This window comes from Harmonia axyridis, chromosome 1, assembly GCF_914767665.1.
Source record: "Harmonia axyridis chromosome 1, icHarAxyr1.1, whole genome shotgun sequence".
NCBI classification, from domain to species: domain Eukaryota; kingdom Metazoa; phylum Arthropoda; class Insecta; order Coleoptera; family Coccinellidae; genus Harmonia; species Harmonia axyridis.
The window spans coordinates 63,892,362-63,912,625 of NC_059501.1; the positions used below are offsets into that span (position 1 = coordinate 63,892,362).

At 33.2% G+C, this 20,264-nt stretch overlaps 1 protein-coding gene across 1 annotated transcript; it reads left to right on the plus strand.

Annotated features, from left to right (window-relative positions):
• LOC123685982 lies at positions 1-18,567 on the plus strand. Its single transcript, XM_045625884.1, has 9 exons — positions 1-158; positions 9,165-9,297; positions 10,625-10,729; positions 10,784-10,922; positions 13,592-13,674; positions 14,005-14,220; positions 15,269-15,443; positions 17,453-17,547; positions 18,392-18,567. Exons 1-9 carry the CDS (start codon positions 21-23, stop codon positions 18,544-18,546), a joined length of 1,239 nt encoding a protein of 412 aa, XP_045481840.1. The 5' UTR covers positions 1-20; the 3' UTR covers positions 18,547-18,567.
• The last annotated feature ends 1,697 nt before the right edge of the window (positions 18,568-20,264 follow it).

Sequence of the window (20,264 nt, forward strand, 5' to 3'; positions counted from 1 at the left end):
TAATAATTTTTCATCATCATATGAGTCAAAATAACTATTGTTCATGGAAAAATAGTTTATCAACAATGTATCTGGTGAAAATTGTGTTATTCTTAATAGTACTTGCAGTTGTTAGTGCAGACGATTCTTCAGTCACTTGTACTGAGAAGTATTGCGATGTGAGTATGACAGATGATACATTTGTTTCAGCAGTCTAAATAAAACAGAAAAACACTGTGTGAGTTCAGGATCTTTGAGCGCAAGTTTATTCAGCCGCCTCTTGCGCAATTTGTAGACCACTGAACTACATAAGGTATACAGGGTGGGCCATGGTCGATGGTACCCTAGACTTTTACGGCGACCGGAAGGTAAAATTTCATTATTATCGATCTAAAATATTTTCAATTCTACGGTGTAGCTGCTTATATCCAAACATACTAACAACTTCGATATTTCTAGTAGATCATCCTGTATATTATTACTTTTTTCGGTTTGCCCTAGCCTCTTGATTATTATTGTATCAACTTCCTTGTCCCTATATCTGGATTATTATTATCACGTGTATTATTCACAGGGCCGTCGCTAGCCAAATTGCCGCCCTAGGCAAATACCCAATTTGCCGCCCTAACAGTCTACTCTGCAGAATGCAAAAAAATTATTTTGGGTTATCGGGGTCTTCTACCGAAATATGAGAAAGTTGAAGGCGACAGTTTGTAAAATTTTAATTATAATAACATAGAAAAAATATAAACAAAACCAACAAGTTCAAACTTGTACAAAAATGAAAATCATTTTAGGATTGGTAAGGAACAATAATAGGAATACATAATATGAATGACTAGAACAAAAAATATCTTTCCGGAAAAAATATTCAACGAATTATTCAAATATTAACTTTTCGATCATTTGAATAAATCATCGAAAAGTTAATTAATTGAATGTCAAAATTGGCATTTAAGGATTGGTAAAAACAAATAATATACATGACGAGTATAAATAAACAAATGTAAAGATAGAAATACATAATATAAATGACTAGAAGAAAAATATAAGTACAATATACATATAATGAGATAAGTTGATTAGTGATACAATTCGATTCGAATTCGAAACGTTTTTTTTTGCCGATACTTCTAAGTTCAAATTATGCTGTAAATTGTAAAGAATCAAAAATATGGAGTTTGCTACCAATATCTTCCATATTTCATAATAATATTCAATAAGGACCCGCTCTAGCGTTTCTACCGCCCCGGCAAAAATACAAGTCGACGCCCTTGTTCGGGATGAGATTATTTTATAAAAAGTTAGAAGGGTTTTATGGACGGAAAATGTATTGAGTGTAATGTGTAATTATTTCTTAAAAAAAGTAGAAAATACCTTTCTCCAATATTTGCCGCCCCTCTAGAACAGGCTCTGCGGTCTCAGGTTCTTCTGCTGAGTTCCGACTTTATAAAACGTTTGAATATTTTGTTTTTTTATCTTTAAGATGATAGTGTGTAACAATCGGATGATACGGATGAACCATTATTTCAAATTCGAATGCGCCCACCCCCAAAACTAATTAATTTGATAAAAAATCATATGTGAAATTCTTTGAAATTAAAAAAAAGTATTCAACACTTTCTTCTTGGAATTCGGATTTCTGAAAAAAATTGAAAATGCCGCCCTCCAATATTTGCCGCCCCCGGCAAAATGCCAATTAGCCAGCCTCCAGAGCGGGCCCTGATTCATTATTTAATTAAGAAAAATTTCTTCAAGGGGCAATTGAAAGTTCCGGGCGAGGGAAGTATGAGAACGTTTTAGAAAAATATTATTTTGAAATTTTTGTTTTCTCTTTCGGCACCTTACATTTTGAACATGTGAATTTTTGTTCATAAAGTAGAATATCGTAACTGAATTTAAGCGCCCCAATTTTTCTCCAGGGGGCGCCTGGACAGTTTTGGGGCGCACTACTACCACCCCGGAAACGTAACTGAAAGAAACACGGATCATATTTCTTTGGGAACATTATACCTATTTTCAAATAAATGAATATGATTTTTTCTATTAAGTCTATCTCATCATCCGACGCTTCGAACGTAGGTAGGTACTTCCCAGTGCCGAAAAATGATAATAATAAGGAAATGATGAAAATAAAAAATTATAGAACTTACCTTCAGTAATCTACTTTGAAATCCTTAAATCCAAAGGCAAATCGAAAAATTCAGAATATAACACTCACTTTGCACATACAGTACGATCAAAAAAATATTGTTATATAATGGAACGTGGTATAAAATAAAATAAACTTCTCAGATATGTATTTCTTAGGAAGGATGAGATGGAAATGATGAAATGGAAACGTTTCTCGTATATTTTGCACTCATCTGGGGAATCAGCATTCTGGTTGAAGAATTGTAAAGAAAAATATCACCGGCTACCCTAATAAAGCAATAAAATTGAGCATTGTAGCAAAGAGAAGGTCGACAAGCCTGATTAGTACATGTGTTTTTAGCATCAATATCTCCTAAACAGTAAACAGCTGTGAGGGGGTTTACACGACATCTGGATATTTATGAGTTGTTGAGTATAATGCGGCACCTTTGATGGTTTAAATTGTCTGTATATTTTCGTGTTGTTTCTAACCGATTTAAATCTCATTTCTTACTTTGAATTTCTACACATATGATTTTTGTTGATCAAGATTGAAATGCCGCCCCAGAATTTTGCCGCCCTAGGCGGTCGCCTCCCCTGCCTACCCCCTAGCGACGGCCCTGATTATTCAGTTGTAATGAAATACACATAGTAAAATGATGAAAGGGGCATTTTTTCAAATGGAATGACATGCATATCATAAAATGTATCAAAGGAAAACGAAATTTCCTTTCAGATGATATAACATGTTCGTAAACTTAAGACTCCCTAATTAAAAGTAAGTTTTCATACCAATGGCAATATTAAGATACAAATGCTTCAGATCGCTCATGTGGTGTTTCGTGAATTACGTCATTGAACTTGAATTGAACTTTTTAAATATGGTAAACATAAAAAAAAAATTCTGAAGTAAATGCTACCAGATGACTCGAATTTAATGTTCGACACTGTTGGTATATGGTATATCATAGTATTTATGTGATTTTTTCACGAAATTTCGAATGTAGAATTTAAATAGGTATAAATGAATACATGTGGTCTCCAAGGATAAAATTGAAGTATGAATTAATGAGAGATCACAAGTTCCCGACTTCACATTATTGCTTTCTTAGTTTTTCATTGTAACATATTTCAATAATTTTATTGCTCGAATAAAAAAGTTTTTTGTTATTTTATTCGAAGTTCAATGGGTATAGACACTGAAAAAAATCAACTTGTTTTTATTATGCTTTTAAATCCTTTGAAAAATGCAAGAATCCCTTTCCCTAATGATAACATGCTGTGAACGGCGGGGCATGCTTTGGATCAGATTTTAGAAAATTAATTCCTAATTTATTTACCAATAAATCACGAAACTCTCCAGAATTTTTATAGCCGGCTTATATCTCCGTAAAAGTTTTCTCATCTAATCCCAAATATGTTTTATCGAATTTAAATCTGTAGACCAAACGAATTTACCGATTTGGAACATCAGTAACTATCCCAACAAAGTGGGGCTGCAACATTATGCGCACAAAAATTGTTTTCCAATATTAATTGTTTAACATGGCATATATCGAAAGATAAACAATAGAAGAGAGGTAGGTGGGTATTTTTTTCATCTATTTTCTTTTTGCTCAAGAACAATTTCTTTCTCCAACAAAGTGATGAATAACGTCGTTTGGAAACTGATTATCTGTGTTTTCATCTTATTACTCACTTTGCAGAGTAATTGAGTGATTATATTCTTGATTATCTATACCACACGACTTTCCCGTGATCTGACAAAGCTTTACTATTCCTTCCTCCTCGGCGTTTTTGATATTCCAACTCTTTTCAGGATGGTAAAGCAAATTGCAAATGTTCCTCTGATTTACCGTACTTTTTATCACATAAAAGAATTCCAAATACGTTTTTACGTCTTCATTTTTAATTTTAGAAAAACCGTTTTTTAGTCTTTGATAAGACTTTTTGTATAATATTTCTATGTGAAAATTCCTGAAATTTTTTCGGAGTTATATATGTTGAAATGTTAGATTTAGAATGTAATGATCATAAAATAAGTAGTTCAAAGAAAGGATATTTTGTTCTATGAATAAAATGTCAAATATATTTTTCTATGTATGTAAAAGTAAGTCATATGTATAAAAATTACTATTGAGAAAAAATAAAGTTTAAGTTAATCGTTCGATGAAGTTGGAGGATTTATTGACCAAAAAACCCACTTAATATAAAATAAAACCCTTAATATTTCATCAGGTCATGGGTCCAGTTTAAGCCCCAAAGTGCTACAAAAGTAAAAACAAGCCAGAGAAGATTTTCTGAATAAGAATACATAGGCACGTGGCGTTCCAAGCCGAACAATAAAATCAAGAAATTCAAAGGATTCGAACCCACAAGACCACAGGAATTTACAAGTAGAAAACCATGCAGGAAGAATCAAATGAAATAGGCGCAATTGAGAGGCTGGTGGAAGCTGAATCTTTTGAGATGTGGAATTTTCAGATGACAGTTTATTTCAAAGCAAGTGGACTCTACGCTATAGTGACTGATTGTGAAAAATTTGAGGTTCTAACCGAGGAAAAAGATAAGAAGTCGTGGATACAAAGGGATGCAAAGGCACAGAAAATTATCATCTCTATAGTTGATAAAAAGGTACTTGTACACATGTTTAATTGCCAAACGTCTGCAGAAATGTACCAGAAATTGAAAACGATCTTCAAGAAGGATAACGAAGACCAAAAGTGTAGACTTTTACAGGAGTTTTTTAGTTCTCAATTCGAAAAAGGGAGTGACATTGCAACACATGTAAGTAAACTACAAAATTTAGCTTATAGACTGAAATCATTAAAACAAGATGTAAGCGATGAAATGATGTGTTCTAAAATTTTGAGTACATTACCTGGAGAATACAAATTCTTTAAGACCGCTTGGGAATCAACTACAAATGCTGAGAAGACACTGACGAATCTAGTTTCAAGATTGCTTTCAGAAGAAACTATGAATAAAAATGAAGAAAAAGGGAGAACACCTGTAGCGTTCCAGTGTTCTAGTCTCGATAAAACTTGTTATATATGTAAAAAGGTAGGACATATTGCTCGATTTTGCAGGAATAAAAATAAAAACTATGCATGCACTGATAAATACCAGAATGCAAATCAAACAGGTTATAATAGTCGTATGGTGAATACAACACAGGAAGTGAAATGCAGAATTTGTAAGAAAGTCAACCACACAGAGAATAACTGCTTTTTCAGGGATAAACATAAGAATTATAATAAAACCGAACAAAGTAATAATAAAATTTCTTTTTTAACAGAAAGCAGCAGCTCCAGAGAATTTAGTCGAAACGTGTTTGTCCTAGACTCAGGTAGTACAGCCCATATGGTGAACGATCATAAGATATTCAAGAATCTTACGAAAACTAACAGCGAAATATGTGTAGCCAAAAAAGGTACTAAAATCACAGCTAAGGGAATCGGAGAAATTGAAATGAAAGAATGTACATTAAAGGATGTTTTGTACGTACCAGATTTAAGTAAAAATTTACTCTCAGTAAAGGCCATAACAGAAAATCATGGTCAAGTAATATTTGAAAACGACAAAGTACATATAATGAAGGAAAATGAGAAAATATTAGAAGGAACGAAGAACGAGAAAGGTCTGTATATAATAGAACTCACAAAAGAAGACCACTGGGATGAAACTTTTCTCGTTTCAACAAAAGAAGAAAAAATAAAAAATTGGCACAGTAAGTTGGGGCACATTAATATAAAGGATATTAAGAAACTCATCGATAAACAAATGGTAACAGGAATGGACATTAAAACAACAGACTGTGATTATTTTGAGACACCGTGTGAGATCTGCATAAAAGGAAAGCAGGTGAGAGCTCCGTTCAATACAGAAAGAACAAGAGCTGGGAGACCCTTGGAAATAATTCACTCAGATCTATGTGGACCAATAGACCCTCCAACATGGGATAATAAGAAATATATCTTAACTTTAATGGATGATTATACACACTATGTAGTTATATATCTTCTTGAATACAAGAGTGAGACAGTTGATTTTATAAAAGAATATGTTGAAGAAGTAGAAAGAGATAAAACTATGAAAATAAAAAAGATAAGGAGTGACAATGGTGGAGAATATAGAAATAATAAATTAGAAAATTACTGCAAAGAGAACGGCATAATTATGGATCCCATAATACCTTATTCACCACAATTAAATGGGAAAGCTGAACGTCTCAACAGAACTCTAATAGAAAAAGTAAGAACCCTATTATTTGACATGAACGTAAATAAAAAGTTTTGGGGTGAAGCAGCTAGAGTTGCACTTTTATCCTAAATAGAAGTCCAACAGAGTCATTATCCCTTGATTTGACACCAATAGAGATGTGGACAGGTAATAAACCAGATTTAAAGAGACTACAAATTTTTGGATCTGAGGTGTATGCTAAAACCTTGGGATATCTGAACAAATTAGATAGCAGAAGTGAAAAATTTTTGTTCATGGGATATGCACCAACGGGATACCGTCTATGGGATGAGAGAAAGCAAAGAATAATGATAAGAAGAGATGTGGTATTTAAGAAGAAGGGAGACAATATGAAGAAAAACATGGTAAGAAAGTTTAATGAACATGAATTGACCGAAAACGAAGAGTGTGACTGGAGTATTCAACACAACAATGAACAAGAACCTGATATGGAAATACAACAAGACATTGAATCAGAATGTATTCAACAACAAGACAATTGTAAGGAACAACAAAATGAAACATCAATACATGAAAATGAAATAGAATACATCTATGAAGAAGTCTCTGACAACGGTGATGAAGAAGATTTGAACTCGGGACAAGGAAATTCAACCGAAAGGCAAGATACTAGAACCAGATCAGGAAGAAGAATTAATAAACCTAAGCACTATGACGATTTTGCTTTGCTAACATACAATGAGGCAAAGCAAAGTGAAGAAAGAGACAGATGGAAGAAGGCGATAGAAGATGAGAAAGGATCATTGGAGAAAAATCAGACATGGGAATATATAGACAAGAAGGAAGCTAACGGCACAAAAGTACTTACCAATAAATGGGTATTTAAAATTAAAGACGATGGCACCTATAAAGCAAGACTTGTAGTAAGAGGATGTCAACAACAAAAAGGTATTGATTACACAGAGGTGTTTAGTCCTGTAGTTAATATCAGCTCGCTACGAATGCTATTAGCCATATCAGTAAAAAGGAACTTCATACTCAAAAAGTTTGATATAAAGACTGCATTTCTTTATGGAAAAATCACTGAATATATCTACATGAATGTACCAGAGGGATATGAGGAACAAGAAGGAAAAATCTGCAAACTTAAGAAGTCGCTTTATGGCCTGAAGCAAGCGCCAATGAAATGGAATGAATGTTTCACAAAATGTCTAAAAGAATATGACATGAAACCTTTGAGTATTGATCAGTGTATATTTACAAACCAAATTGGAACTTTAATGTTAGCTATTTATGTGGATGATGGATTAGTAGCAGGAGAAAGAAATGAAGATGTAGACAGTTTATTAAGAAAACTGGAAGAGAATTTTGAGATCAAGAAGTTTGAGGAAGTCGATATGTTTTTGGGAATTAGATTGACGAAAGGTGATAACTGGATGAAATTGGACCAGAAGAAATATACAGAAAGCATTTTGGAGAGATTTCATATGGAAAATGCTAAGTCAGCAGCTACTCCGATAACCGATAATAATGATAATTGTCAGATAGAACTCAAACCAGAAAAATTCCCCTATCGTGAAGCAGTTGGGAGCTTATTATACCTATCTAATAAGACGAGACCAGATATAGCATATGCAGTTGGGTTTTGCAGCCGAAATCTAGAGAATCCAACAAGAGCAGATATAAATAATGTTAAGAGAATTTTTAGATACCTAGTGGGTACAAGAGATGATGGAATCATATACAAGAAAGATGAAAAAGATGAAATGTTGAAGGCATACAGCGATAGTGATTTCGCAGGAGACAAGATGACCAGAAAGAGCACTACAGGATATGTTGTGTTCTATTGTAATGGACCAATAAGCTGGAGTTCGAGAAAGCAACCAGTAGTAGCGTTGAGCAGCACCGAGGCAGAATTTATTGCGGCAGCTGAAAGTGTCAAGGAGGTACTATATGTGAAAACTTTATTTGAATCTATAATTTTGAGAAATATTAGTGCAACTTTGAACATTGATAATCAGAGTGCCATAAGCATCATTAAAAACGCTCAGTTTAATAGACGATCTAAACATATAGATGTGAGATTTCACTTTATACATGAAAAAGTTAATGAAGGTCTAATCAATGTTAAATATTTGTGTACAGAGGAGAATATAGCAGATATATTTACTAAAGCTTTGAATAGTGTAAAGTTTATGAAGCATAAAAATGAATTAGTTATATGAAGTTAATGTTTTTTTTGAAATTTTGTGATCATTAGGACAAGGTGTTGAAATGTTAGATTTAGAATGTAATGATCATAAAATAAGTAGTTCAAAGAAAGGATATTTTGTTCTATGAATAAAATGTCAAATATATTTTTCTATGTATGTAAAAGTAAGTCATATGTATAAAAATTACTATTGAGAAAAAATAAAGTTGAAGTTGGAGGATTTATTGACCAAAAAACCCACTTAATATAAAATAAAACCCTTAATATTTCATCAATATAATGCATGTATTTATTCTTCAATAAAAAATTCATCCAATTCTTTTTTTCCATTTGAAAAAAAAATAATAAATAAAGACTTTCTGCAATGGTGTACTCTTTAAAATGAATAATAATGAAAACCTCATTCAAAGCGATGGACACTAACGTAAAATGAAGGGTACTAATTTCTGAACTGATTGCTGAAACGGTATAGACCCCTCTTAAGTACTCTTTTGACTGAATTAAGTGGAAAGATCATGCAGAATTACATGAATACGAATTTACGTCAGGGTTTTTTGGGGAGATTAGTTTTTGGAGCTTTTTTGAAGTTATTGTAGTTATGAGATATTTTGAATGAAATTCTTTTTTTCCATTGCAGAATTATCCAGGACAAACTGATCCTGCATGCCCTACACTACCATCCTTATGCAACAAAACCAATTCTGACAGCGGATTGTTTTTGCTATCTCCTACTCCTTGCAACTGCTGTGAATTCTGTATTGCGTATTTGAGTGAGTATGAAAAACATTTCATTATGCATGATTTTGTCCTCATAACAAGAAAAATGTAAAAAAAAATAATTAAAATTCAACATTTACCGTTAACATCCAACTTGTGAATGTTGTGCCAAAAAAAGTGGAGCAACATCTAACTTGTCATTTTCCGTTTTCCTACCGAAGACGGTTGAACTACAACGTTTAAATGAAAAATTCAAAAAAATCCGTAAAGTACAAATCATGAATTCTGTATTGCGTATTTGAGTGAGTATGAAAAACATTTCGGGGTTACATAGAAAATTCCGCATGGCAGAGAACCGGAAAAGGTTTTGTTAATTACTTAACTTATCGACAAATCTTTCCTCATCTGTGTATGAAGGTCGAAAAACTTACTGAATTTACAAACTTATAATTTGAATATTCATTTCACTAACTTGCATTTAAAAACACCGTAGGCTAACTGAACAAATATTGTTTCTCCGGTAGGATTTGAAGAGCGGTAGTCATAGAGGTTCTCTGTTACTCTTCTGTGAAATGGATATACAAATCAACACTTAAAATTGAAACAACAATTTCAGCAGAATTTTAGGGGTCCCGGGCCCCCTCTGGTTCCCCCTAGTGTCGCCACTGTCGACTACACTTAATTTTCAAGAAAAATTAATGAAAAAAGTATTCGAAAACAATGAAAAGGAAGTAAAAACTATATAACATATAACATATAATTTTTTGATTTTTTTTTTCAATATAATCAAGTTCAAAAGTAAGATAAACTTAGGGTCAGTATAGCCATATTCACCTGAAGGCAAAATGTAATTGGAGAAATATTTATGTTGAATTGAATAAATCAGTATATGAATTTCCATCAAGGTTTTGTGTTATAATTGAAAGTCTTAGGTTTTTTTATGCCAATCAAAATTATTATATTTGTATTCATGTTGAGTTGAACCGGACATGTAGTAAGGTGCATTACTGGACACCTTTTCTCACACTGAATTTTCAATTTTTTTTTCTTTGTAAAATTATTTGTATTAATCTTGTATTGTGGAAATAAAGTCAATTATTATTATAATATTATTATAATGTAGGGACAGAAAAAATTATATATTAAATGTCTTGAAATTCTTCTTTATTGTTCTTGTGGTCTGCAGCCACATTTGTTTAATGAAGTTTAAATTATCATCATTTGATAAGCAGTACTGGAATTGTGCTATACATATTAGTAAATTCGAATGAGAGTATATGGATATGTAATGTATGCATTGAAAAAAAGTTTATAAATTCATTTCAATTTGTTTCTTCAAAATTAATATGTGATTATATCGGAATCATTTTCTTTCTCTAGATGAAGGTGATACTTGTTCTACCGGTGAAAAAACGAGTGATTCTCCTACTGAAATTTGTGGCCCAGGACTTTTTTGTGATCCGAAAACAGAAAAATGCGTTGCATGTGAGTCGAAAAAATAACTATTTAAGCTAACCATTTTCACTTGCTATTTTGTAGTGACAGGTACACTTTGCCTAGATGCCCAAGCAAAATATGATATGGATAAAGATATGGGTAGAGTTGGCGATTACCAAGTAAGGCCAAACTGCGATGGAGATGGATATTATGTTCCATATCAATGCATTCCTGGTGGCATGTGAGTGTTAATTTAGATTCAATCATCATACACTATGTCCGTAAAGTATGGAACAAATTCATTTTCAGCTAAACAGACCATTTTAAGAAATAATCCTGAAACACGTCGATTTTTTATTTTAATTTACCGTATTCAAAAATAATAATCTAATATACAGGGTGAATTACATTCGAGTAATGACGTCACCGTCAATTTTTTCAAATGGAACAACCCTATTTTGTCTCAATTTTCCGATTACTCTAGCTGAGCTGATTCCAAAAATGTATCACATGTGATTCCAATTGGTACAGGGTGGACAAAAATACAATAGTTTTGTGTGTGCTCATAAAGTAACGCGTAACATTCTTTATTAGTTGAATTAACAATATTATCAAAAATACTTATTGTCTAGCGGCAATTGGTTTGAATTTGAATAAAAATGAGCTGTTTCCAAACATGTTTAGTACTTGTGGTCTAGCAGACAGATTATGAAAGAAATTATTTCTTATCAATTTAAAAAAAACATAGTCAAAAACATAGTTTTTTGTGAAATGTCATTATTTGTTTAGTAATTTATTGGTGTTCAATGACAGTTTAGAACTACAATATTTCTGGTATTCGTGAATGTTTCAATTATTGCTTAGATTTAATTTATTATTTTTGTCCACCCTGTACCAATTGGAATCAACATGTGATACATTTTTGTAATCAGCTCAGCTAGAGTAATCGGAAAATTGAGACAAAATGGGGGTGTTCCATAAAAAAAAAAAATGACCGTGACGGCATTACTCGAAAATAATTCACCCTGTATATTGGATTAATATTTTTAAATACGGTAAATTAAAATCAAAAATTTCAGGATTATTCCTTAAAATGGTCTGTTTAGCTGAAAATGAATTTGTTCCATACTTAACGGACATAGTGTATATGTCGTGAGCAGCTGTTATATGAAATTTAGTAACGTTTTATTGTCATAGCAAATTGAAATACTTATTTCTCATAACCACAAGACTTCCTACGTCCTCTAGCACGTTCAAATTTGGGTCCCTTTGACCTTACGAATGGCTTAGTGTGAGAGTGGGAAACACATGGAGCTGGGCCGAAGTTTTTCACAGATTTCCTAGCGTTTCTACACCCTTGCATTAAGACTGTCTTATGTCCAAGTGGAGATGTGAGAGCAAGTTGATTGAATACCTCCTACTACTTACTTAATAAAAAATGGAAAGCTCCTTCCTGGAAACTGGGTTGGACATATGAGGATACTGAATCAATTAGATTCAAACCTCTTAGCAAAACCATCGGATGTTATGCCAACAACTTACGATTTTGAAACGCCCTTTGAAACGGTTATAAATGACCGTCCTAGTGCAATAAGTCTCGTAAATCGTTTGAACAAATAGTTATCCATATGGTTCACCGATGGATCAAAATCAGAGAAGGGCACTGGCATTGGGATATATGGACCTTAACTGAGGATCTCTAAAGCCCTGGGAAGTGAGCCCTCGATTCTACAGACCGAGATAATGGCTGTTTATGTATGCGCTCAGGAGTGTCCCAAAATGAACCTCAAGGGGGCAATATCTACATCACCACAGACAGCCAAACCACGCTGAGATCCCTGGAATCGTATTGCCAGGGGTCTCTGCTGACTTGGGAGTGCCGTAACACCATAAAGCAACTGGCCAGAGGCAATAAAGTGACTCTACTATGGGTACCAGGGCACTGTGGGGTTGAAGGAAATGAAAAAGCTGATGAAGTTGTAAAAAGTGCATCAAGGTTAACATCTGCCGGACCTGAGCATTTCTGTGGGCTAGGAAAAGACCAATATAAAGCTGCGGTCCAGCTATGGGAGTTGAACAACAGGACAATTCACTGAAATAACATTCCTAGACTTGTTCAGGCAAAGAAATTCGTGACGATTTTACCTACCTACGCCAGAAAGCTCTTGAAGCTGTCACGAGCCGAGCTTCAGGTGGTGGTAGGACAGCTGACGGAGCACTGTCGGTATAAAAAACATCATTTGTACCGTATGGGAAAGTCAGCAGACGAAATTTGCAGGCTCTGTGGATCAGAAGCAGAAACAGCCGAACACATGGTATGCAAGTGTCCGGAGCTGGCTGGCCTAAGAACCATTCACATGGGTAAGCTGGTCCTGGATACCAGAGAGGTAACGGCCAAGGCCCCTAAGGAGGTTGTCAGTTTTATCAACGCCATTGACGACCTCCTTGGGTTTCCATGAATGAGTAGGGTAGAGAACAAAAGATCTACATGGTCGTAGTTCCCGGAAGGCTTACCGAACCAAAACGACCCCAGTTCAAAATAATAGTAATAATAATAATACTTAATAAAAAAACACCACGACCAATTCTACTTTTAGCTACATCGTTGAACAGGTAATCAAATTACCTTTCATTTGATTAATCGCAATCCATTTATTTCCATTTGAAAAAATTAAGTAGAGGGGTGCAGGACATAGGGGGTGAGAAATATCATATTAAAAAAAGCACAGGATAAATTACTTTGGAAATTAAAAATCGACGAGTTCGAGGATTTTCCTTAATATTTCATCGTACAAGAATAATTGAGGAGTTACATTACTTTTTTGGCACGCTGTATATTTGTGATATATACCTAGTGGGAATTAGGTTTTTACCACACCTTTCATAACAAAATTCTCTTTTTTCTTTCAGATGTTATTGTGTCGATAAAGATGGAAAAAGAATATTTGGCAGTATTGATAACAATGGAAGAGCAGAATATGATCTACCTTGCAGTAAGTAGATGTCTGAGTGCCTTTGTATGTATATTCCACATTTTATCGCCCAGTATGAATGGAACCAAATTGAATTTCATATTTATCCCCGCATGAGAATACTTTCAAGGATTGAATGAATGGACTTCATTAATCATATTATTATAATTCAGATATCTATCTATATGTATATGAACTTGAAATATCACATGAATTTATAATTCTTAATAATGTAGGAACGGTCAAGAAGGATATTATGTGAATATTATTAATCGGAGTAGAAACTGTTAAATAAATACTACAAGAATAGAATTTTTAGTAAAATTTCAAACAACTCTTTTTCAATTTCAGCTTGTTCCCGAAAATTCGATGATATGAGTTACGTCATTGGAAGATCTTTGAGACCAGGGGAATACCTACGATGTGCCCAGAATGGAGCATATGAAACTTTGCAATGCATTGACGATAAAACTTGTTTATGTGTCGATACTATTGATGGAGCTGCCACATTCTCAAACGCTGCACCAGTGGAGATATATGCTTTATCCAATAACAGTTTATCTTGTTGTAAGAATCGAAACTTCTTGTTGACCACGTCATCAGAATCATAGAAAATTCACGCAGAATATCGGAAAAAATTAGGACAGTACTGACGTCAAATCAGGAGCTGTAGGCACTCTTTTATTCATGGATCAATTGCATCCTTGACTCCATATGTACCTATACCTATAAAGGGTGTCTCAACGAAAATTTGACCAGCCAGAACTCATAAACGAAGAATTTTTGAAGAAAAAGGTCAACTTTTGTTTTCAAGGGAACGAATTTCCTTCATGAGTTTGTTCCAAAGAAAACCACCCTCATGAAGGTGGCATCAACCCCCAACATTGTTTGAATAGGAAAAAGAGACATCTTTTTCCTTTTGTGGTTTACTTAGGTAGTTTTTTCTGTTCTCTAAACATTAAAGTAACACATCCTCCAATTCTTTCCTATGAAAATATATTGGGTGTTGTTGCTACCCTCGCCCCTCACACTCTCCATCTCTTTCCTGTGAAAAAAAATTGGAGGTTGTTGCCACTCTCAGGTGGTTTTTTCGGAACAATGTCGTCATAGGAATTCTTTCTCTCTAATACAGAACTTGGAAATAATTTTTGGATTCTTTAAAACAGTTGATGCCATCTTCATGAGGGTAGTTTTTTTCAGAACTAATTCATGGTGGAAATTCGTTCCTCTCAAAACAGAAGTTGACCTGTTTTTTTTTAATCTTCGAAAATTATTCATTCTGAGTTCTAGGGGGGCAATTTTTGTTGAAACACCCTATATACGCATCAGTGTTGTTTTTTGGAAATCGAAACCATTTCTATTCCTCCTTTTCTGCTCCACCAATGTGGTAGGATTACGATTTGTCGAAAAATTCATTCTTATGTTCAGAAAACCTTTGTCTAAAATATATCAGACACATTGGACAATAGCAAGTGATTTTTACTCATAGATATTTGGCCTTGGCATGAGAAATTAAATTCAAAATTTATTTGAATAATATAGGTCGCTGCTATTTTTAGTTTGTTGAGAGATTTACTTACATCATTTTTCATTAACAATTTGTTTAAAATTGTAGTTAATGAAACAGTGGATAGAGAAGGAAAATTTTATAGACGATGTGAAGAATTATATATGAATTTGACGAAGGAAATCGAAGAAATAGAGGATAATTACGATATAGCGCTTGCTTATGAACTTCCAGATTGTACACCAGATGGAAATTATGCTCCAGTACAGGAGGATCACCAGTAGTAAGTAAAATCGTTATACATACAGGGCGTTCTGTTTTGTTTCCGACAAACTGAAACGGGTGATAGATCACATCATTTTAAGCAAAAAAGTTCCTATGAACATGGGTCCGGAAATGCTTCGTTTCCGAGATACAGGGTGTTAAAGTTGAAAAAATAATTCGCGTTTTCTTAAATATCTTTCGACTGATTCCAAATAATTGCATGAAAGTTGGTACATGGGGTTTTTTGAGGTGAGAAATTCAAATTTGTGGTCGATTTGGTTGTATACTCTAGAGGGCGCCACTGGCAATCATTTCGTCCCCTTTAAGCCGTAGCAACTTTTCTGTGCTACCCTGAACGTCATTCTGAACTAAAAAAATCGATTTCCCTGACTTTTATAGTTAAAAAAGGTATAACTCATTTAAGTTGCTAGGGGCAACCGTTTCAGAGAAAAACGTATTTAAAGCCAAATCCATATTTTTGTAATCTCTAAAACATGTAGAAACAAATTTGTAATAATTTTAAATTAAATATTTTTTAGGAGTAACAATTTAGAACAAAACAAAATAACATAATAATTTTTAAAGAAGGTGTTCGAAATGTCCACCGTTCTGTTGAATGCACAAATGATATCTTCGAATGATTGATTGTTTTACATTCAACAATTGTTGCGGCAATAGATTTAAAATGGCTATACACAATGACAGATTTTAAGTGTGTTAGGTTCAGATGTCATTGATTATAATTATAGTTAACTAAGTTAATAGCTTATCAACAAATACAGGAAAATGGTATTGGTTACCAAAGGCCCGAACGAAGCATACAAAGAAGAAATCATCTACAGAGAAATAGGATTTTACAGACCTTCGAAGAAAATAAAAACTCAGTATTCGTAAAGCATCCCAACAACGCAATATTTCAGGAAACAGAATATTCAGAACACTTAAAAACAACAATTATATAGCATACCACTTCTACTTATTAGTGGGCAATAGAAAATCCGCATGCATTTCGCCTTAGAAATTTTCAAAAAGAATTCAAATTTAATATTTGAATAGGAATAATTTCATGAAAGGATTTCGAAGCAGTCAAAACATATTAAAGAAAACGCGAATTATTTTTTCAACTTTAACACCCTGTATCTCGGAAACGAAGCATTTCCGGACCCATGTTCATAGGAACTTTTTTGCTTAAAATGATGTGATCTATCACCCATTTCAGTTTGTCGGAAACAAATCAGAACACCCTGTATACGTAGGTATTTATTTTAGAAATGGTATGACGTCACAATGGCATATCTGAGATGTCTACTGTATTCACCTTGAATACGCACACAAATTCGGCTAATTCCTAAATTTTGTACTGTCAACGCTTTGTTATGTTGCCGATATTGATATTGATATCTATTAATGTTTTCTTCATTACTCTAAGAAAATTCATTTACAGTTTTCTAAATATCCCTTCAATGAACTTTTTTTCAGTGGTCTCTGTTAAAGCCACAAGTGTGTTTATTCTTCATAATAATTTGCCTAGTCTTGATTGACGGCAAGGGGGTAGAAATGGGGGGGGGTTAATTTTCAAAATATAAAATCTCAGAAATCCCGCAAATACGAAAAACGAAAATTTCTCCATAAAATGAATCAATAATAATCATTTTACTCTCCTTTGAAATCGACAAGTAAGTAAAAAATCGGACCTTTTTACGATTTATGAGTTTATTATCACTTTCAAGATGAGTACTTTTGTTGCACTACGAGCTAGTCTTTGTCCGAGGTTCATTATTTTCTTTTATCTATCCGCTTTCTCGGCATCGCCCCTTATTTGTCATCTGTGATTTTTGCATTCCTCATTGGCATACAACTACCCGTTGTTTTCGGTTTTTATGTATCATTCTCGTCACAAAATTTCATTATGTAGCGCCAAAGTGGAATTTCAGTTTTCCCCTTCAGAAAAATGTTGGTACAAGGAAGTAAATGAGAAAATAACATTTAACTGATAATATTTGATCTTCAGAAGTTCTCATTTTGCAGCAAATACTGTGTGACACCAGAAGGTATTCGTATGAGCGATTATATTGTGGAAAAGAATTCTTCCAATAAAGAACTTCTAGCTGACATGAACTGCAGTGAGTACAAATCTTAATTTCTGATAATAATTTTCTATTTTTATTAGTATTTGTTGAAATAAAGTTTTGTTTTTTTTTCATTCACTTCATCAAGAATTTATATACCGGCGCATTCGCCATTTCGTACAGTCACGTTTTTCATAACGTCCACTAAGTTACTTTGTATTTTTGTAATATGTAATATTTTCCAATTGGGACGAAATGATTCGAATAAGATTACCTGCTTTTTCTCGTGTTACAACCATTAGTAACACAGACATACAAAAATTAAAAAAGTGTGTATTAATAATATATAATAACCATTATACAAACGAACACCCTCATAGAACAAGGACTTCTGTAAAGAAGTTGTTCTCACTGTGCAAATATTGAAGTTTTTTGCTGACCTAATATTGTAGTGCGAATAATCAGAAAATCGCATATTAACATATTGAAATGGAATTCAAAGTTTCAAAATGACAGAGGTATAGCTTCCCTGAATATTAATTTATAACTTAAGGTGCTTTTTTTTAAAGGTTCCCATCACTACATATTTTGTTTAGTTTGGTTTGAGATTTCTTTATGGATACACTTGCTACTTGCACCAGAAAAACGCTTTCAAAATGTTTAAATTTTTACCATAATAATATTTCTGTTTGTCAAACTTATCATGCACTTTGTCCATTTTGAGTCGTATCTTCCGAGCAGTCAATTCGAATGACTAAATTAATATAAAGACAGACGTAAGACTCGGAATTTTTGTATTAATACAATTTAAGGCAAAGAATTGAATAAATAACAATTGAAACAAAGAATAAACTCTAATGTTTCTTGCACACTCACAAAATATACCTTTCTGTTTCAGAGTGTGCTATGGCTACTGCAATAATGTCGTCTGTTGAAAAACCATCATGCTTGAAAAATGGTAATTATGATCCTAAACAATGTAGGAGGGGTTCTTGTTACTCAGTGGATGAAAATGGTAATCAAATTATATTGACTCATCCGAATAGAGAATAATAAATATATTTCTAAAAATTGTTTAATTTATTTACTTACAAGTGTTTACCCTCGACTTCGCTCGCATAATAATCTCTGAAAAGACCATTGTTCCTCTCTTGAAGATTGATTTCAATCTTTTCGACCTTCCAGTATCATTTTAATAGGATGCCTCAATGATAAATTCGTCAAAAAAAAGAACTTAAGGAAAGAGCAAACATTGAGAATATTTCCTATGAAATCAGCATTCCAATTATGAATAGCCGACATTTTAACTAGTGACCATAATTCGAAAGCGAAATAATAAGAAAACTCTTACAAAAAAAATCTAACTTTCTAATTTTAAAATTCTGTAGGATTTCATCAAATAAAATTATTACAAAAACTTCATTGTTTGAATATTTTATCCTCAGGATTATTTTGAAACATTATTTGAAGATTGATAAAATTAATGTGGAAGTATCGTATAAACTAAAAACTTTCTAGGAATAAAACTAGTTGAAATATAACTCAACACTAACTTTATTTCTAACAGCATAGAACCAAAGTAGTTCTGTGGTACATGGAATATTTACAAGGGTGGGGTTTGTGGTACATGGTATACAAAATTGATTTACATCCAACAATGATAAATAAATATCAAAATTATGACATCATTATTCCAGAACGTACAATATCTGATATATTTTTTGATATATTATTTTTTGTCTAGAAATACAATAATTCAATCTGACAAAATAATGAAATGCATCATTCGAAAATGTATCAATTTAGTAAATAATCAATAAGTTGAATAACAGAATTAACATGAAGACCGACGCACATTTCGGGTTTTTTCATTTTTCAACACCATTTTTTCCTCATCAGTGTCTAATAGTTCAAAAAACTTACTGAATTTACAAACGTACAACTGTAAAAACCAGTGGCGGCTCGTGAGCTTTCATTCAGAGGAGGCCAAGCAAAAAAAATAGGTTTTTGACGTCCCAGAGAAGACAGTGACATTATTCAAAAATTTTGAATCATAGCGGCTAATGAAACACAATAGCTTTTTAAAATTTCCCCTATTATCCGAATCTACACTTTCATCATGTCCTCTAAACGGCAATTCTTGAAAACAAAGGAACATAACTGCGTCAAATAATCTTTTCAAAATATCCCTGTTTTCTTTGACCTTTTCGTTATGATCTATGATAGTTTGCCTATGACCCTGATCAAGTGAATTTACAATATTGAGTTTTCCGAACAATTTAAATTTAATTGATGCGCCTAAATGAGATTTTGATCTGCCATGTCTTTCAATAGACCTCTGTAAATTTTTTAAATCCGAATACCCTAATTTTGACCACACATTGTTTTCTGAATCGTCGGAGGAAAGTAAACAAAACCAACAAAATAATTTATTCCGAACTGTACTTCCGGTCAGCCACTCGCATTTAGTGTACCATTGGACGCAGAAGGAACGATTATAGATAGATAGATAGGATTATGCCTGGAATTGACAATTAAATTTTTCATAGCAGGCTGAGGTGTTTTTGTAGTTTTGGTAATGAAAATTTTGTCATCGTAAGGCATTTGGCTGAACTTTTTAATCAAAATAAAATCTACAATATCTTCAGTAACTCTGAGTTCCCTACTGACACTATCATTTTCATTTCTAGTTTCCGACGTTTCCGTTTCCATTTTTCTCGATAAAATATATCTGAATAGCCAGCCAATATCCTTCCTTACCTACAAACTTT